The following is a 15,555-nucleotide window of genomic DNA, read 5'->3' on the forward strand; positions in this document are numbered from 1 at the left end:
GATTTTCTGTTTGTAGCTCCGCCCATGTGTGCAGGTAGGCCGCGAGACCCCCAGAACATATCACCCCAGGTAGTGAGGGATCTGCATATCAAGTTTCGTTCAAATCGGGCAAGCCGTTTTTTCGTTGGCAGCTTTTTACATTTTTGCCATTGACATGAATGGGTGAAATCTGATTTTCAGGTTGTAGCTCCGCCCATGTGTGCAGGTGGGCCGAGAGACCCCCAGAACATATCACCCCAGGTAGTGAGGGATCTGCATACCAAGTTTAGTTCAAATCGGGCAAGCCGTTTTTGCGTTGGCAGATTTTTACATTTTTGCCATTGACATGAATGGGTGAAATCTGATTTTCAGGTTGTAGCTCCGCCCACGTGTGCAGGTGGGCCGCGAGACCCCCAGAACATATCACCCCAGGTAGTGAGGGATCTGCATACCAAGTTTCGTTCAAATCGGGCAAGACGTTTTTGCGTTGGCAGCTTTTTACATTTTTGCCATTGACATGAATGGGTGAAATCTGATTTTCAGTTTGTAGCTCTGCCCACGTGTGCAGGTGGGCAGCGAGACCCCCAGAACATATCACCCCAGGTAGTGAGGGATCTGCATACCAAGTTTCGTTCAAATGGGGCAAGCCGTTTTTGCGTTGGCAGCTTTTTACATTTTTTCCATTGACATGAATGGGTGAAATCTGATTTTCTGTTTGTAGCTCCGCCCACATGTGCAGGTGGGCCGCGAGACCCCCAGAACATATCACCCCAGGTAGTGAGGGATCAACATTAGAGAGTTGCGCGGGGACAGAAATCCCACCCGTCCCCGCCAAAGTCCCACCCGTCCCCACCCGTCCCCGTGAGGACTCCCACCCGTCCCCACCCGTCCCCGCGAGGAATCCCTCCGTCCCCACCCGTCCCCGCGAGGAATCCCTCCGTCCCCACCCGTCCCCGCGAGGAATCCCCTACGTCCCCGCGAGGAATCCCCTACGTCCCCGCCCGTCCCTATAAACTACAGAAATAGTTATTTCATTTAATTATGCTACTGAATTAAAGGCTCTGGTAGAAACCCATTTAAAAATAAGCAAAAAGACTTTATTAATTTGGAAATATTAATTGGGAAGAATACATACTTTGTAAACGGGTTTCTACCAGAGCCTCTAATGTTTATAAATTTTTATCAACACAACTAATATACTACTTTATCCTTAAGCAAAAAAAAATAAAAAGAATTTTTTTCCTACCTTTGTTGCCTGGTTTCTGCTTTCTTCATATTCTCATTCAATTCCTTCCATCCACTGCCTCTCTTCTCTCTGTGTCTTCCATTTGCTCTGTTACTGTGCCTCTCCCTTTCTCCCCCCTCCCAAATTGGTCTGGCACCCATCTTTTTCCTTCCACTCTCCCCATAGTCTGGCACCTCTGCCTTCTTCCCTGCCAGGGTCTTCTCCCCATTCCCTCTTCCCCATTTCCTTCCAGTGTCCTTCTCCCCCACCATCTTCCCCATGTCCTGTCAGGCAGCATCCTTCTCCCCCCTCTGCCTTCCCCATGTCCTTTCAGCGTCCTTCTCCCCCCTCTGTCTTCCCCATGTCCTTTCAGCGGCCTTCTCCCCCCTCTGTCTTCCCCATATCCTTTCATCGGCCTTCTCCCCCCCTGTTTTCCCCATTTCCTTTCAGTGGCCTTCTCCACCCCTGTTTTCCCCATGTCCTTTCAGTGGCATTCTCCACCCCTTTGTCTTCCCCAGTGCTTTCAGGGTCCTTCACCCCCCTCTGTCTTCAACATGTGCTTTCAGCATCCTTCCCCCCCTCCTCCCGTTTACCCCATGTCCTTTCAGCGTCCTTCTCCACCCCTTTGTCTTCCCCAGTGCTTTCAGCGGCCTTCTCCCCCCTTAAGCGTCTTTTCTTCTCCACTCCACCTTTCCTCCCTCCCTTCCCCTTACCTTTGTGGCGTTTCCGCACCCGACCGACAACAGAACAGGCCCGGTCGGACAAATCTCCCTGTCTTGTAGCCGCGAATCTAAATTACCTTCTTACAGCAGCTGGAGTATTGAAGCTGCTGTAAGAGGTAATTTAGATTCGCGGCTACAGGGCAGGGAGGTTTGTCGGCCGGGCCTGTTGTCGGTCGATCGGGGGACCTGACCGGCTGTGCACATTCTTCGGGGCGGACCGCACCCTCCCCCCTCTTTCGTTCGCCATTGCCTTCTTCCTACCTGCCCTGCCGCTCACAGCCAACCGGAAGTCTTCCTGATGTCAGCGCTGACGTCGGAGGAAGGGAGGGCTTTGCTTAAGCCCTCCCTCCGACGTCAGCGCTGACATCGGGAAGACTTCCTTTCGGCTGTGTGCTGCGACAGTGCAGGTAAGGAGGAGGAGACTACCCTCGCGGCTCAAATGCAGTGTACTGCGATCCAACCCCGCAGGAACCCCGCGACCCTCAGAGGCGTCCCCACGGGATCCCCGCGACCCTAGGGGGCGTCCCCATGGGATCCCCGCGACCCTAGGGGGCGTCCCCACGGGATCCCCGTGACCCAAAGGGGGAACCCGCGGGATTCCCGTCATCCCCGTTCCCGTGCAGCTCTCTAATCAACATACCAAGTTTCGTTCAAATCGGGCAAGCCGTTTTTGCGTTGGCAGCTTTTTACATTTTTTCCATTGACATGAATGGGTGAAATCTGATTTTCTGTTTGTAGCTCCGCCCAGGTGGGTTTGTAGCTCCGTGCAGGTGGGCCGCGAGACCCCCAGAACATATCATCCCAGGTAGTGAGGGATCTGCATACCAAGTTTCGTTCAAATCGGTCAAGCCGTTTTTGCATGATCGCGGCACATACACACACACATACATACACACATACATACCTCCGATTTTATATATATAGATAAGTAGGCTGTGAAACTCTGTGCTGTACCTGTTGAAAGACTGAATGGTGTATGTCAATTGCCTCTTAGCAGACTCCAGTGCAATATTTATGAAACCCCAGCCCAAGAGGACACAGAAGAGGCAAAGCCTGAAGCTTCCGCCCCCCTCCCCACTCGCTATCTTTGATCAGACACAATCAATAGATTAGGGGCTGGGGAGTCCAACCCAATCGATTTTGAGCCAAATTGAGGGGTTTTTGAGGCAGAAATCAAAGTTAGAAAAAAAAAAAGATTGTTTTTAAAATCCAAGATAGCTGCCGTCACAAATTTGCATCAGAAACAGCAAAAATAAACAAAATCCGAAAATAAAAAATAGCGATTTGGGGTCTGGGGATGTGGGTGACCTGAACCCTACCCACAGAAACTGTGAAAAACAAGTTTAAATAGATTTACAAGTCACCCCCGAAGTTCCCATAGGAAATAATGGAGGTATTCACAGTCTCTGTAGTGCCTTTGCCTGTCAGCGTTTTTAAAGAAGTGAGTGGAGAAAATGAACTTTCTGCCTCAGAACAGCTCCAAATGCACTGGAATGGAATATCTTCAGACTGCCAGCTGGCCGGACGGAGACAAACTATACCCTCCGCCCCCTCAGATCCTCTGCCACATGGCCGGGGACAAGAAAGCCCCAGGGTGGGTTTCTGTCCAGAAGCCTGTGCTAGAAACCTATGACAGGGTAACCGGCCAGAAAACTCCATGGGAAGGGACCCTGGGAACTTTCAGAAGGTGGCACACAGCAGGCTGGCTTCACAGATCCACCAGAATTTCACTGTGAAGCTGCAGCCCAGTACCGCAGGACTGTGTCCTTTTCTCTGACAGCAGACCACCGGTGGGGAGTCTCAAGGCACTGAAGCCACCGAGAAATGAAGTTTAAGTGAACTTTAAGCAAAAAAATAAGAAACAGAAGCAGAGCACCAGCAAAAGACTTCTGCTTGGATTGTTTAAAAAGCTTTTGAGGCCACCCTTGAATGTATCCAAATTCTGTTCAGACCTTAAATATACAACAAACATCCGCCAAAGCTGGTAATGAAGGCTTCCTCCATTTCTGAGCCAACACTAACCAAGCAGATACAAAATAAGTGGATAATTTATGAAGTCAAGGGCGAATCCCCATCGGACAGCTATTCAACAAAGTGTTCCGCCCATTCCGGATACTGCACCCCAGTAATAGTGTTAACCAAATCAAGAACTGATTGCCAAAAGGGAACCACTTTCGGGCAAATCCACCAAATATGGTACGTCTCCTTGAGCACCACAAAGACCCCAACAATCCCCATCCCCTCTGCGAAACCAGTTCCTCAAATGAACAGGGGTGCAGTACCAACGGAACAGCATTTATACCCATTTTCATTCAAATGGCTAGCTACAGAAACCTTAAGTAAATAGTTAATAATATTGCGCCATTGTTTAGGTGTGAACATTAAATGAAGATCCCTCTCCCAACACTCTCGATAAACAAAAAACGGGTCAGAAAAGCCCAATAGAGCCAAATATAATCTAGAAATCGCTCCCCGACCTCCCCCTTGGCCCAATCCCCGCTCCAAATTAGTCTCTGAAAGAGACAAGTCATCTCTCGCCCTACTAGCCAGGAAGGTACGTAACTATGTATACCTAAAGGAGTGCACAGCTGATAAACCATACTCTTCCTATAATTCCCGAAAGGGAATTATCTGCTCCTCCTCCCACACCTGTCGTACAACACAAAGTCCCCGCTTTCCCCATTTACTCTCTCTCTCTTTCAATTCTGAGCCCAACATCTCCCTCTTTCTTTCTTCTCCCTCCTTCTCTCCTTACTATTACCACTAATCATTTCTATAGCGCTACTAGACATATGGAGCACTGTACATCAAAACACAGAAGAGAGTCTCCTTCAGGGGCTTCTCTCCCTATTTCCCCCTCACCCCCCCTTCCAGGCCTGACACATAGTCCATCATCTCTCCCTCCCCTCCCTCAGTGCCAGAAGCAGCCATACTCAAATGCTGCCTGCAACATTTTATTTTATTCACTGCCTTTTTGAAGGAGACCACTCAAAGCGGTATATAGCAAGAATACGGTAAGTCAATATTACATGCACTGGGCCATTCCCTCTCACCAGGTCCAACCTTCTAAAAACAGCAATTTGCATCAGAAAGGACCATTTCTTTTCCCTGCCATCACTTTCCAGTATGTCCAGTTAAAGTCTAAATGTTCACAATTCACTTTTCTTTTTAATTATTTTATATATTGTATTAATTTTATTTTTTATCTTATTTTAACTTGTAAACCGGCTAGATACTTGTTGATAGTCAGTATAGTAAAAATTTAAGAAACTTGAAAGGCCTAGTGCAGGACGCAGGAAAAGGTATATCAGGTGTGTGGAGTGGGGCAGACAGCGAACCACAATTGGATCTGGGAAGGGAGTAAGGGATGCTGGACCATGCATAGCAGGGGGAGGGGCAGGAGTAATGGACTGCACAGTTATTGAGATTGAATTTTTAAATTGCAATTAATTGCTACATTAACACACACACATACTATATATATCTGGCAAAAAATGCTTCAATGTGAACAATTTTTTTGCCTTGGCTGCAGCCCATATAAAAATTTTTACACACCCCTAACTCCATACTTTTGTCCCAGTGAATATTATAAATTGAAGAACTAAGGCCAGTACTAGGAAGACTTCCATGGTCGGTGTCCCATATATGGCAACTAAAATTCAATGCAAAGAAACGCAGAGTAATGCATTTAGAACATAAGAATGTAAGAATTGCCGCTGCTGGGTCAGACCAGTGGTCCATCGTGCCCAGCAGTCCGCTCACACGGTGGCCCTTAAGTCAAAGACAAGTGCTCTAAACGAGTCCAGCCTCACCTGCGTACGTTCCAGTTTAGCAGGAACTTGTCCAACATTGTCTTTAATCCCTGGAGGGTGTTTTCCCCTATAACAGACTCCGGAAGAGCATTCCAGTTTTCTACCACTCTCTGGGTGAAGAAGAACTTCCTTACATTTGTACGGAATCTATCCCCTTTCAACTTTAGAGAGTTCCCTCTCGTTCTCCCTACCTTGGAGAGAGTGAACAATCTGCCTTTATCTGCTAAGTCTATTCCCTTCAGTATTTTAAATGTTTCGATCATGTCCCCTCTCAGTCTCCTCTTTTCAAGGGAGAAGAGGCCCAATTTCTCCAATCTCTCACTGTACGGCAACTTCTCCAGCCCCTTAACCATTTTAGTCGCTCTTCTCTGGACTCTTTCGAGTAGTACCGTGTTCTTCTTCATGTATGGTGACCAGTGCTAGACGCAGTACTCCAGGTGAGGGCACACTATGGCCCGATACAGCGGAATGATAACCTTCTCTGATCTGTTCATGATCCCCTTCTTAAATCATTCCTAGCATTCTGTTCGCCCTTTTTGCCGCCGCTTCACATTGCGCAGACAGCTTCATCGACTTGTCGATCAAAACTCCCAAGTTTCTTTCCTGGGAGGACTCTCCAAGTACCGCCCTTGACATCCTGTATTCGTGCATGAGATTTTTGTTACCAACACTTATCCACGTTGAACCTCATTTACGTCGATGCCCATTTCTCAAGCTTGATTATGTCACGTTGCAGATCTTCGCAATCCCCCTGTGTCTTCACTACTCTGAATAACTTTGTATCGTCCGCAAATTTAATCACCTCACTCGTCGTACTAACGTCCAGATCGTTTGGGGATTAATAATCGGAAGGAGCCATATATGCTGGGAGGTGAGAAGCTGATATGCATGGATGGGGAGAGGGACCTTGGGATGATAATGTCCGAAGATCTAAAGGCGAAAAAACAGTGCGACAAGGCTGTGGCTGCTGCTAGAAGGATGCTGGGCTGTATAAAGAGAGGCATAACCAGTAGAAGAACGAAGGTGTTGATGCCACTGTACAGGTCATTGGTGAGGCCCCACTTGGAGTATTGTGTTCAGTTTTGGAGACCATATCTAGCGAAGGACACAAAAAGACTTGAAGCGGTCCAGAGGAGGACAATGAAAATGATAGGAGGTTTGCATCAAAAGACTTATGAGGAGAGACTGGAAGCATATAAAAATAAGCAATGCCTCTGCTGGGTCAGACCAGAGGTCCATCATGTCCAGCAGTCCGCTCACGCAGCGGCACATCAGGTCCAGAACCTGTATAGTAATCCTCTATCTATACCCTTCTATCCCCTGTTCCTTCAGGAAATCATCTAATCCCTTCTTGAACCCCAATACCGTACTCTGTCCTATCACATCCTCTGGAAGCGCATTCCAGGTGTCCACCACCCGTTGGGTGAAGAACTTCCTGGCATTGGTTCTGAATCTGTCCCCTCTTAATTTTTCTGAATGCCCTCGTTCTTGTAGTTTTTGAAAGTTTGAAGAATCTGTCCCTCTCCACTTTCTCTATGCCCTTCATGATCTTGTCTCTATCATATCCCCTCTAAGCCTCCACTTTTCCAGGGAAAAGAGCCCCAGTTTCTCTAATCTTTCAGCATATGAAAGGTTTTCCATACCTTTTATCAATTGCATCACTCTTTTCTGAACCTTCTCAAGTATCGCCATATCCTTCTTTAGGTACGGTGACTAATATTGGACACAGTACTCCAAATGCGGGCGCACCATCGCCCGATACAATGGCAGGATAACTTCTTTCGTTCTGGTTGTAATACCTTTCTTGATAATACCTAGCATTCTATTCGCCTTAGAGGCCGCTGTGCACTGTGCCGACGGCTTCTTTGTCTTGTCCACCATTACCCCCAAGTCCTTTTCTAGGGTACTTTCACCCATTACCAGCCCTCCCATCGTATAGCTGTACTTTGGATTTCTGTTTCCTACATGCAAGACTTTACATTTCTCTATATTAAACTTCATCTGCCATTAAACTTCACGTCGCCCACTCTTCTAGTTTGTTCAGGTCCCTTTGTAAATCCTCACAGTCCTCTTTAGTCCCAACTCCACTAAATAGTTTGGTGTCATCTGCGAATTTTATTACTTTGCACTTCGTCCCTGTTTCTAGATCATTTATAAATATATTGAACAGCAGCCCTGCGGAAGCCCTGAATATGTATACCTTAGAGGAAAGGAGGGACAGGGGAGATATGATTCAGACGTTCAAATACTTGAAAGTTATTAACGTAGAACAAAATCTTTTCCAGAGAAAGGAAAATGGTAAAACCAGAGGACATAATTTGAGGTTGAGGGGTGGTAGACTCAAGAGCAATGTAAGGAAATTCTTCTTTACAGAGAAGATGGTGGATGCCTGGAATGTGCTCCCGAGAGAGGTGGTGGAGATGAAAACAGTGACGGAGTTCAAAAAAGTGTGGGATGAACACAGAGGATCTAGAATCAGAAAATAATAGTAAATATTGAAGAACTAAGGCCAATACTGGGCAGACTTGCACGGTCTGTGTCTGTAAATGGCCGTTTGGTGGAGGATGGGCTGGGGAGGGCTTCAATGGCTGGGACTGTGTAGATGGGACTGGAGTGAGTTTTGACGGAGACTTCAGTAGTTGGAACCTAAGAAAAGTACCAAGCAGAGGTTTGGATTCTTGCTCAGAAATAGCTAAGAAGAAGAAAAAAAAAAACCCAACAAATTTTTAGATTTAATCAGGTTGGGCAGACTAGTTGGACCATTCAGGTCTTTATCTGCTGTCATCTATGTTATTATGTATGGCAATTCAGTTTAGGATGGACTTGGGAGGGTTTCGATGGGAACGTTAGTAATTTGGAACATAAGGACAGTGCTAGGTAGAGTTTTATGGTCTGTATCCTGCAAATGAGAAGGTTGGATAGGCTGGAACCTAAACTCTGGAATTTGTTGCAAGAGAATGTAGTGAAATGTAGTTAGCTTAGCAGGGTTTAAAAAAAGGTTTGGATCATTTCCTAAAACAAAGAGCCATTATTGCTGCTGCTTGTTCCCTAGATAAGCAGCATGGAATCCGTTTTACTCCTTGGGATCTTGCCAGGTGCTTGCAACCTGGACTGGCCACTGTTAGAAACAGAATACGGGGCTTGATGGACCTCTGGTCTCTCCCAATACAGTAATTATTATGTTCTTGTGACAGTACCGGGTGGACTTCTACAGCCTATGGCCCAGAAATATCAAAGAAAAAAGACAAATTTAATGTAATCATAAATCAGACTGGATGGTCTCTTCAGGTCTGTATTTGATGTCACTTACTATACTACTATGAAACAAACCTGTCTTTTCTGCTAGCTTTCGTTTCTGGGCTTTTGACAACTGCTCCTTTTTCTCTTTTTTCTTACTTGATGGGACTGCATTTGGAGCTTCAGCTGAGCTCTCATTTCCTAGGGATCCCTGGAAAGAAGCAAATCAGTGAATACAGATTTCAGCAAATCTCAAACTAAATGAGAACACACATAGCATCAAGAAAAAAAAAAATAAAGGCCATGGTACACTCACCAGGGTATTATTAAAAGGCTGGTGGTTCTGCATAAACTGCTCTTTGTTATCCTTGGCATATTCAAACAGCGTGTACGTCATGGCAGTGCCTAGATTAGCTTCAACTTGTTCCAGCAATTTAACTAATATACTTTGCTTTATAGCAGGGGATCTGTAAGGAATTGCAAAAGTGACAGACCAACTGATGCAGAATCAAATACAGCTAATCCAAAGAAGATGAAATTTAGCAATACCCTCCATTGCCCCAGGTACAAAACTTAAGCTTGTGAGTCCACTAGGGACAGGTACCTGCATATAAATGTGTACAGTGCTGTATACATCTAGTAACACTATAGAAATGATGATTAGTAGTAGTAGATTTCCTTTAGTCTGGTTGCACCATCCTACTGAGTTGTATCCCCTTCACACCAGCAGATGGAGGTAGAGGAACTGGCTTTTCCCACTGACATTACTAGTGGAAAACTCCAACATGTCTCAGTCAAAGCAGCAGGTCCCATATAGCACACCCATGCCCCATCAAACAACTGCAGCCATAAAAAAATATACTCTGCACCCTTGGTATAACACAAAACTTCAGAGCTATTGTTAGCATCGCTTTATAGGGGGAGAGTGTGGCACAGTGGTTAAAGCTATAGATTCAGCACCCTGAAGTTGTGGGTTCAAACCAACTATGCTCTTTATGACCCTGGGCAAGTCACTTAATCCCCCCATTGCTCCAGGTACATTAGATAGATTGTGAGCCCGCTGGGACAGACAGGGAAAAATGTTTGAGTGCCTGAATAAATTCATATAAACCGTTCTGAGCTCCCCTGGCAGAATGGTACAGAAAATTAACTAAATAAATAAAGGTTGAATTATAAAGAGAGGCCTGCCTGTGAGGCTTGATTGAATCGGGGTGTAGTAGCTCTACATGCAATATTGTATATAGCATGTTAAATAAGTTTAGTTAGTTTATGTGTATTTCACCAAATAAAGTTCCAAAACATGTGTATGTGTGTTTGTTTGTCAAGGTCTTGAATAATTTTGGGCTCCTTTTACAAAGGCGCGCTAGCGGGGTTAACGCGCGCGACTTTTCATCACGCGCTAACCCCCGCGTTGGCCAAAAACTACCGCCTGCTCAAGAGGAGGCGGTAGCGGCTAGTGCGTCCGGCGGTTTAGCGCGCACTATTACGCGCGTTAAACCACTAGCGCGCCTTTGTAAAAGGAACCCTTTGTGTAAAAAATAATATATGTTAATGATTAAATTCATAGGCTGCATCATAGTTAATGTTGCATGTTCTTTAGTCAAACTGGAAGTAAACCTACTATTGTATGGAGTGCCATAAATTAAATTGCTTAGCTTGACTATACATAATGGCAGGTTTTTGTACAAAATTCTACAGTATCGAATAAAGACGCAAATCATCTAATACAATATATGCAAATGTAATTTACAATGTTAATTCAGGAAATGTTCATTTCATGAAAAAGATTTTTAATTTGCAACTGTTGTCTTCAAGGTGCATGATTGATGCTTATCAAACTGTAGAACATTTCTTGGCTTCATAACCAACATGTTCTAAATCCTGAACTTTATTTCAGGAGCAATTTCTAGTGTATGCATTGCCTTAGACAAAGTTGGAACAAAATCATCCAGTTGTCCACACCTGTGAGTTGACATGAATTAAACTTGATAATTTTGGCATCACTTAGCTCATGTGCAATGGGGCAAATTTCTTCTCTTTCATCGTCCCTGCGTATCCAGGATACAGTGCTTTCAGGGGCTACAACTTCTACTCCAAGCTGAGATAAATTATTTGAAATTTCTCTCATCTATTCAATATCAGGCTTTCCCAAATCTTCTTTAGGAAACCCTTCAAAATTGCTCACAATTGCTACTTGAGATGTGCTGTGCCTCCACTGCCATCTCCATAGTCAACTATCGCTTGCTTTGAATTGACTGGGTTCGCTGTGGAGTTCTCAAATTTCTCTGCATTATGTGTTCTGAAATTGGAATGCCCTTTTGTTTTTGCTGCGCAAATTATGTGAACTGTGTGGAATCCAAGTCCACCGTGCATCATGCACGTTTTCTGTTGAGGTGTAAGCAATTTTGAAGGGTTTGCTAAAGAAGATTTGGGAAAGCCAGATATTGAATAGATGAGAGAAATTTCAAATAATTTATCTCAGCTTGGAGTAGATGTTGTAGCCCCTGAAAGCACTGTATCCTGGACACGCAGGGACGATGAAAGAGAAGAAATTTGCCCAATTGCACATAAGCTAAGTGATGTCGAAATTATCAAGTTTAATTCATGTCAACTCACAGGTGTGGACAACTGGATGATTTTGTTCCAACTTTGTCTAAGGCATGTTTTACATGGTCTAAGTCACAACATCCAAGTTCCGTCGATCGTGGGCTGTATAACTTTTGGTTATACATGCTGCACGACTAAGTCTAAACCAACCCATGTCCCGCCCTCGACACTCCTCCCAAAATGTCCTATTTAGCTTTGGTTGTTCAGCCGCACTATGAAGGCCTAGGTCATTTAGAAATATGTCCAAAACCTGTTTTTAGTATCGACACTTAGACGTATTTTGGAAATGTTTGTCCAAGTGCCGACTTAGGCCGGTTTTTGGATGTTTTTCTCTTTCGATTATGAGCCTCTTAGTGAATAAAAAAGTTTTTAGAAGTTTACGGAAAAGTTGGAAGGAACTGGGACACCTCAAAATTAGGAGAAGTTCATTCCATAATTGGGGAAATTTAAACACCAAAGAGTTGCTAAAATTCTTAACTCCTTGAATTCCTTTCCTAGAAGAACATAAGAACATAAGCAGTGCCTCCGCCGGGTCAGACCATAGGTCCATCCTGCCCAGCAGTCCGCTCCCGCGGCGGCCCAAACAGGTCAGAATGGACCTATGGTCTGACCCGGCGGAGGCACTGCTTATGTTCTTATGTTCTTCTAGGAAAGGAATTCAAGAAGAGAAAGTTTAAATCAATGAATGCCTCTCGCATATGAAAATCTATAAACATTCTATAGCAGAAGAACAAGAGGAGCAAAGATACCATGTAAAATCTTAAAAACAATACATAAACACTTAAACTGAATTCTAAAATAAACCAGGAGCCAATGGAGAGAGAAAAGCAAAGGAGTCACTTGGTCGAATTTGCTCTTTCCATAGATCAACTTCACGGTGGTATTCTGAATCAATTGTAGTCTTTGAAGGCAGTTCTTAGTGATGCCAAGATAAATGGCATTACAATAATCTAACCGGGATAATATAATAGATTGGACCAAAACAGAAAAACAACGTTTATGGAAAAGAGATCTGACCTGCCTCAACATTCGTAAGCTGAAAAAACATTTCTTAAACAGAGAGTTTATTTGATCCTTAAAAGTAAGAGAAGAATCAAAAAGTATTCCCAAAATCTTAGAAGAGAACTCAATTTATAGGGAGGCCTCCAGAATCCAAAAGTACAGTGGAAGGAAGATGATCCAATTTTGGGCCTGACCACAGAAGTTTAGTTTTAGCTGCATTTAGCTTCAGCTGGACAGATAAAGCCCAAGTTTGAAGTTTAGAGATACAGTGATTTATTTTAAAAGTTAAATTGGTAATATTTGAGTCAATCTCAATCAGTATAAAAATGTCATCTGCATAAGTAAAAAGTGTGTCCCACACTGACAGCATTCAAAGTTGTCATATAAAGATTGAACAAAATTGGGGACAGTGGAGAGCCCTGGGGAACTTCGCAAGGAGGTTACCAGGAATTAGAAATATTACCATCAATATTAACTGAATAAGATCGGGACAATAAAAATTTAGAAAACCAAACAAGAACAACCTGATTAAGACCGATATCTGAAAGTAATTGGAGCAAATGTCATGATGTACTACATCAAATGCCGCGGACAAATCAAACTGAAGCAAAATCGAACATTTATTTTGAAGTCGTAGTTGTTGGGTTTTAGAAAGAAGAGAGATCAATAAAGTTTTGGTACTAAAATTAGAACGAAACCCACATTGAAAAGGTTGAAGTAATGAAAATTTCTCCATATAATTGGTAAGTTGACCCGCTATAATAATACAATATACAAGATATCCACACATTACATATTGCTTTGAAGAACTAATACTTAAAAATATCATTCAGTCATTAATCACATACAACAGTACTATAATGAAACTATAGGAATATATCTAATGCTTAAAACTTACATTTTCTTCCCATGGGGGTAAAAACAGAACTTTCAAGAGATTCAACCACTCTTTCACTTAGAAGTCTAGGCCCCTTCGTTTTATTTAGGAAAGCTTCAAAAACTTTCTTGTTTACTAAACACTTTGGAAACTAAACCATTCTACATTACATTCCTCTTCAATATTTATGTACTATATTTACATTATTGTAAACTGAGTTGAGCACCTTTTGGTTGAAGACCCGGCCTATAAAATTAAGTTTTAGTTTAGTTTAAGTGCAAAAAACTTGAGTGACTGTTTGTAACTGCTTACGAAAATATAACAGACCTACCGAAGCATGTAAATCCAAAGGCAGTTCATTCTACCTTCTTGCTCCTTCACTCCGAAACACTGAATTGATGCTGCAGAGCCACAATCTATGCTTTACCAGCTGGATAGGCTGGACTTTGAGGGAAACTCAAGTAGTTGGGGAATAAGACCAGAGCCCAGCAGGCTTCTGCAGTCTGTCCACAGTAAATTGCAATGACAAATCAAACTCGGGTATGCATATGTTAAAAACTCATAGCATATATTATGATGCGATGTATCCTTTTGGACAGATTGGATGAACTATTCAGATCTTTCTTTATTTGAGCATTTGTATTGCCACCAAATGATTCTGGCATCTTCTACTATATTACTATGGTCTGTGAACTGAGAACCCGAGAGTAATGTCATTAAGCTCAACCAAAACCTGCATAATTGGGAGGTAGGCCAAGGATTAGGTGCACCAGCCTGCACAACCTAACATCTGCTGGAAGTATAGAAAATACAGACTTTTCCACACAGCACCAGCTCAACAAAGTCACTGGGGAAATGTCAGTTTCTCTACTGCTGGTAGGAAAGGAATACAACCCAGTTGTCACGATGGTGCAGCCTAGATGCTAAAGAACTAGGATTTTAAAATATCATAAGCTGATATACTATTGCATTATCAGGTAAACAGTTTCTCTCCAGTGGCTTTCAAATATTTCATCACACCAGCTGGCCTTCAGGGTTAAGGAGAAGCCATTTTATTACTTTCAAAACCAAAGACTGCTCAAATTTGTAGATGCAGAAACAAAAAGTAAACACATTACTTACATACTGTTGTTGAAGAAAGCATTCATAGATATGGTTGGTGCAGTTTCTGGGTATGATTTTGGCCAGGAAATTTCTATTAGGAATGCTTTTGGATCCCCATTATTACCAACCTAGAAGAAAATGGCAATGTGAAATTGTTTAGAATCATTCAGTATGGAACTATGCAGATCAAGCAAAATTTACAGACATATAACATGAGCATAAATCTTAATAGCCGTACTGGGTCAGACCAATGGTCTTTCTATCCCGGTATCCTGTTCCCACAATGGCCAATCCAGGTCACAAGTACCTGACAAAACCCTAAATAGAAGCAATATTCCATGCTACAGATCCCAGGGCTAACACTGGCTTCCCCCATGTCTGTCTCAATAGCATACTATGGACTTTTCCTCCAGAAAACTTGTCCAAACTTGTTCACAGATAGTTCAAGTTTAAAGTTTATTTAAAATTTCTTATACCGCTCAATCAGACTTCTGAGCGGTGTACAATAAAAAAAGTAAGCAGCATATAAAAACAGTAAAACAATGTTAAAATTTGACAATAAATGACTTCAGGGGAAGCTAATGGAACAAAAAAAAAAAAAAAGACTCAAATGTAAGACAAACGGGAACAGGAGGAAAAAGGTAAGAACTACAATATTCAAAGAAAAGAGAACAGATAAGGAACAAACAATAGTTGGGGAGGTTTCTTTATGTACAAATGGAGAGGATTTGGCCCTTATAAGGGCTTTTAAGTTTCAAAAGCATCTTGGAATAGAAGCGTTTTCTTTTCTTTTTTTCATTCAATTATAAATATACAAATTCCAATATATTTATAAAAAAAGAAGAGAGACTTACACACAAGTTAAAACAGGAACCAAAGATTAAATAAAACTCAATCTAAGATTATCAGTCTCTCTAATAAAGCCCACATTATGGGAGAAGCAATTCACATTCCATCATGGGATCTGATCGATATCAAAGGTAACATAAA

At 43.0% G+C, this 15,555-nt stretch overlaps 1 protein-coding gene across 2 annotated transcripts in view; it reads right to left on the reverse strand.

Annotated features, from left to right (window-relative positions):
- The window catches only part of RWDD4 (RWD domain containing 4), a 41,357-nt gene that overhangs the window by 13,170 nt on the left and 12,632 nt on the right, over window positions 1-15,555 (reverse strand). For both annotated transcript variants that reach the window (XM_033943186.1, XM_033943176.1), the window contains exons 3-5: window positions 14,584-14,693; window positions 9,292-9,442; window positions 9,069-9,186 (exon numbers count right to left, since the gene is read on the reverse strand). In XM_033943186.1, coding sequence (XP_033799077.1) covers window positions 9,069-9,186; window positions 9,292-9,442; window positions 14,584-14,693 — 379 coding nt within the window. The remainder of the gene's footprint in view (window positions 1-9,068; window positions 9,187-9,291; window positions 9,443-14,583; window positions 14,694-15,555) is intronic.

Source organism: Geotrypetes seraphini, chromosome 1 (genome assembly GCF_902459505.1).
Source record: "Geotrypetes seraphini chromosome 1, aGeoSer1.1, whole genome shotgun sequence".
In the NCBI taxonomy this organism is placed as follows: domain Eukaryota; kingdom Metazoa; phylum Chordata; class Amphibia; order Gymnophiona; family Dermophiidae; genus Geotrypetes; species Geotrypetes seraphini.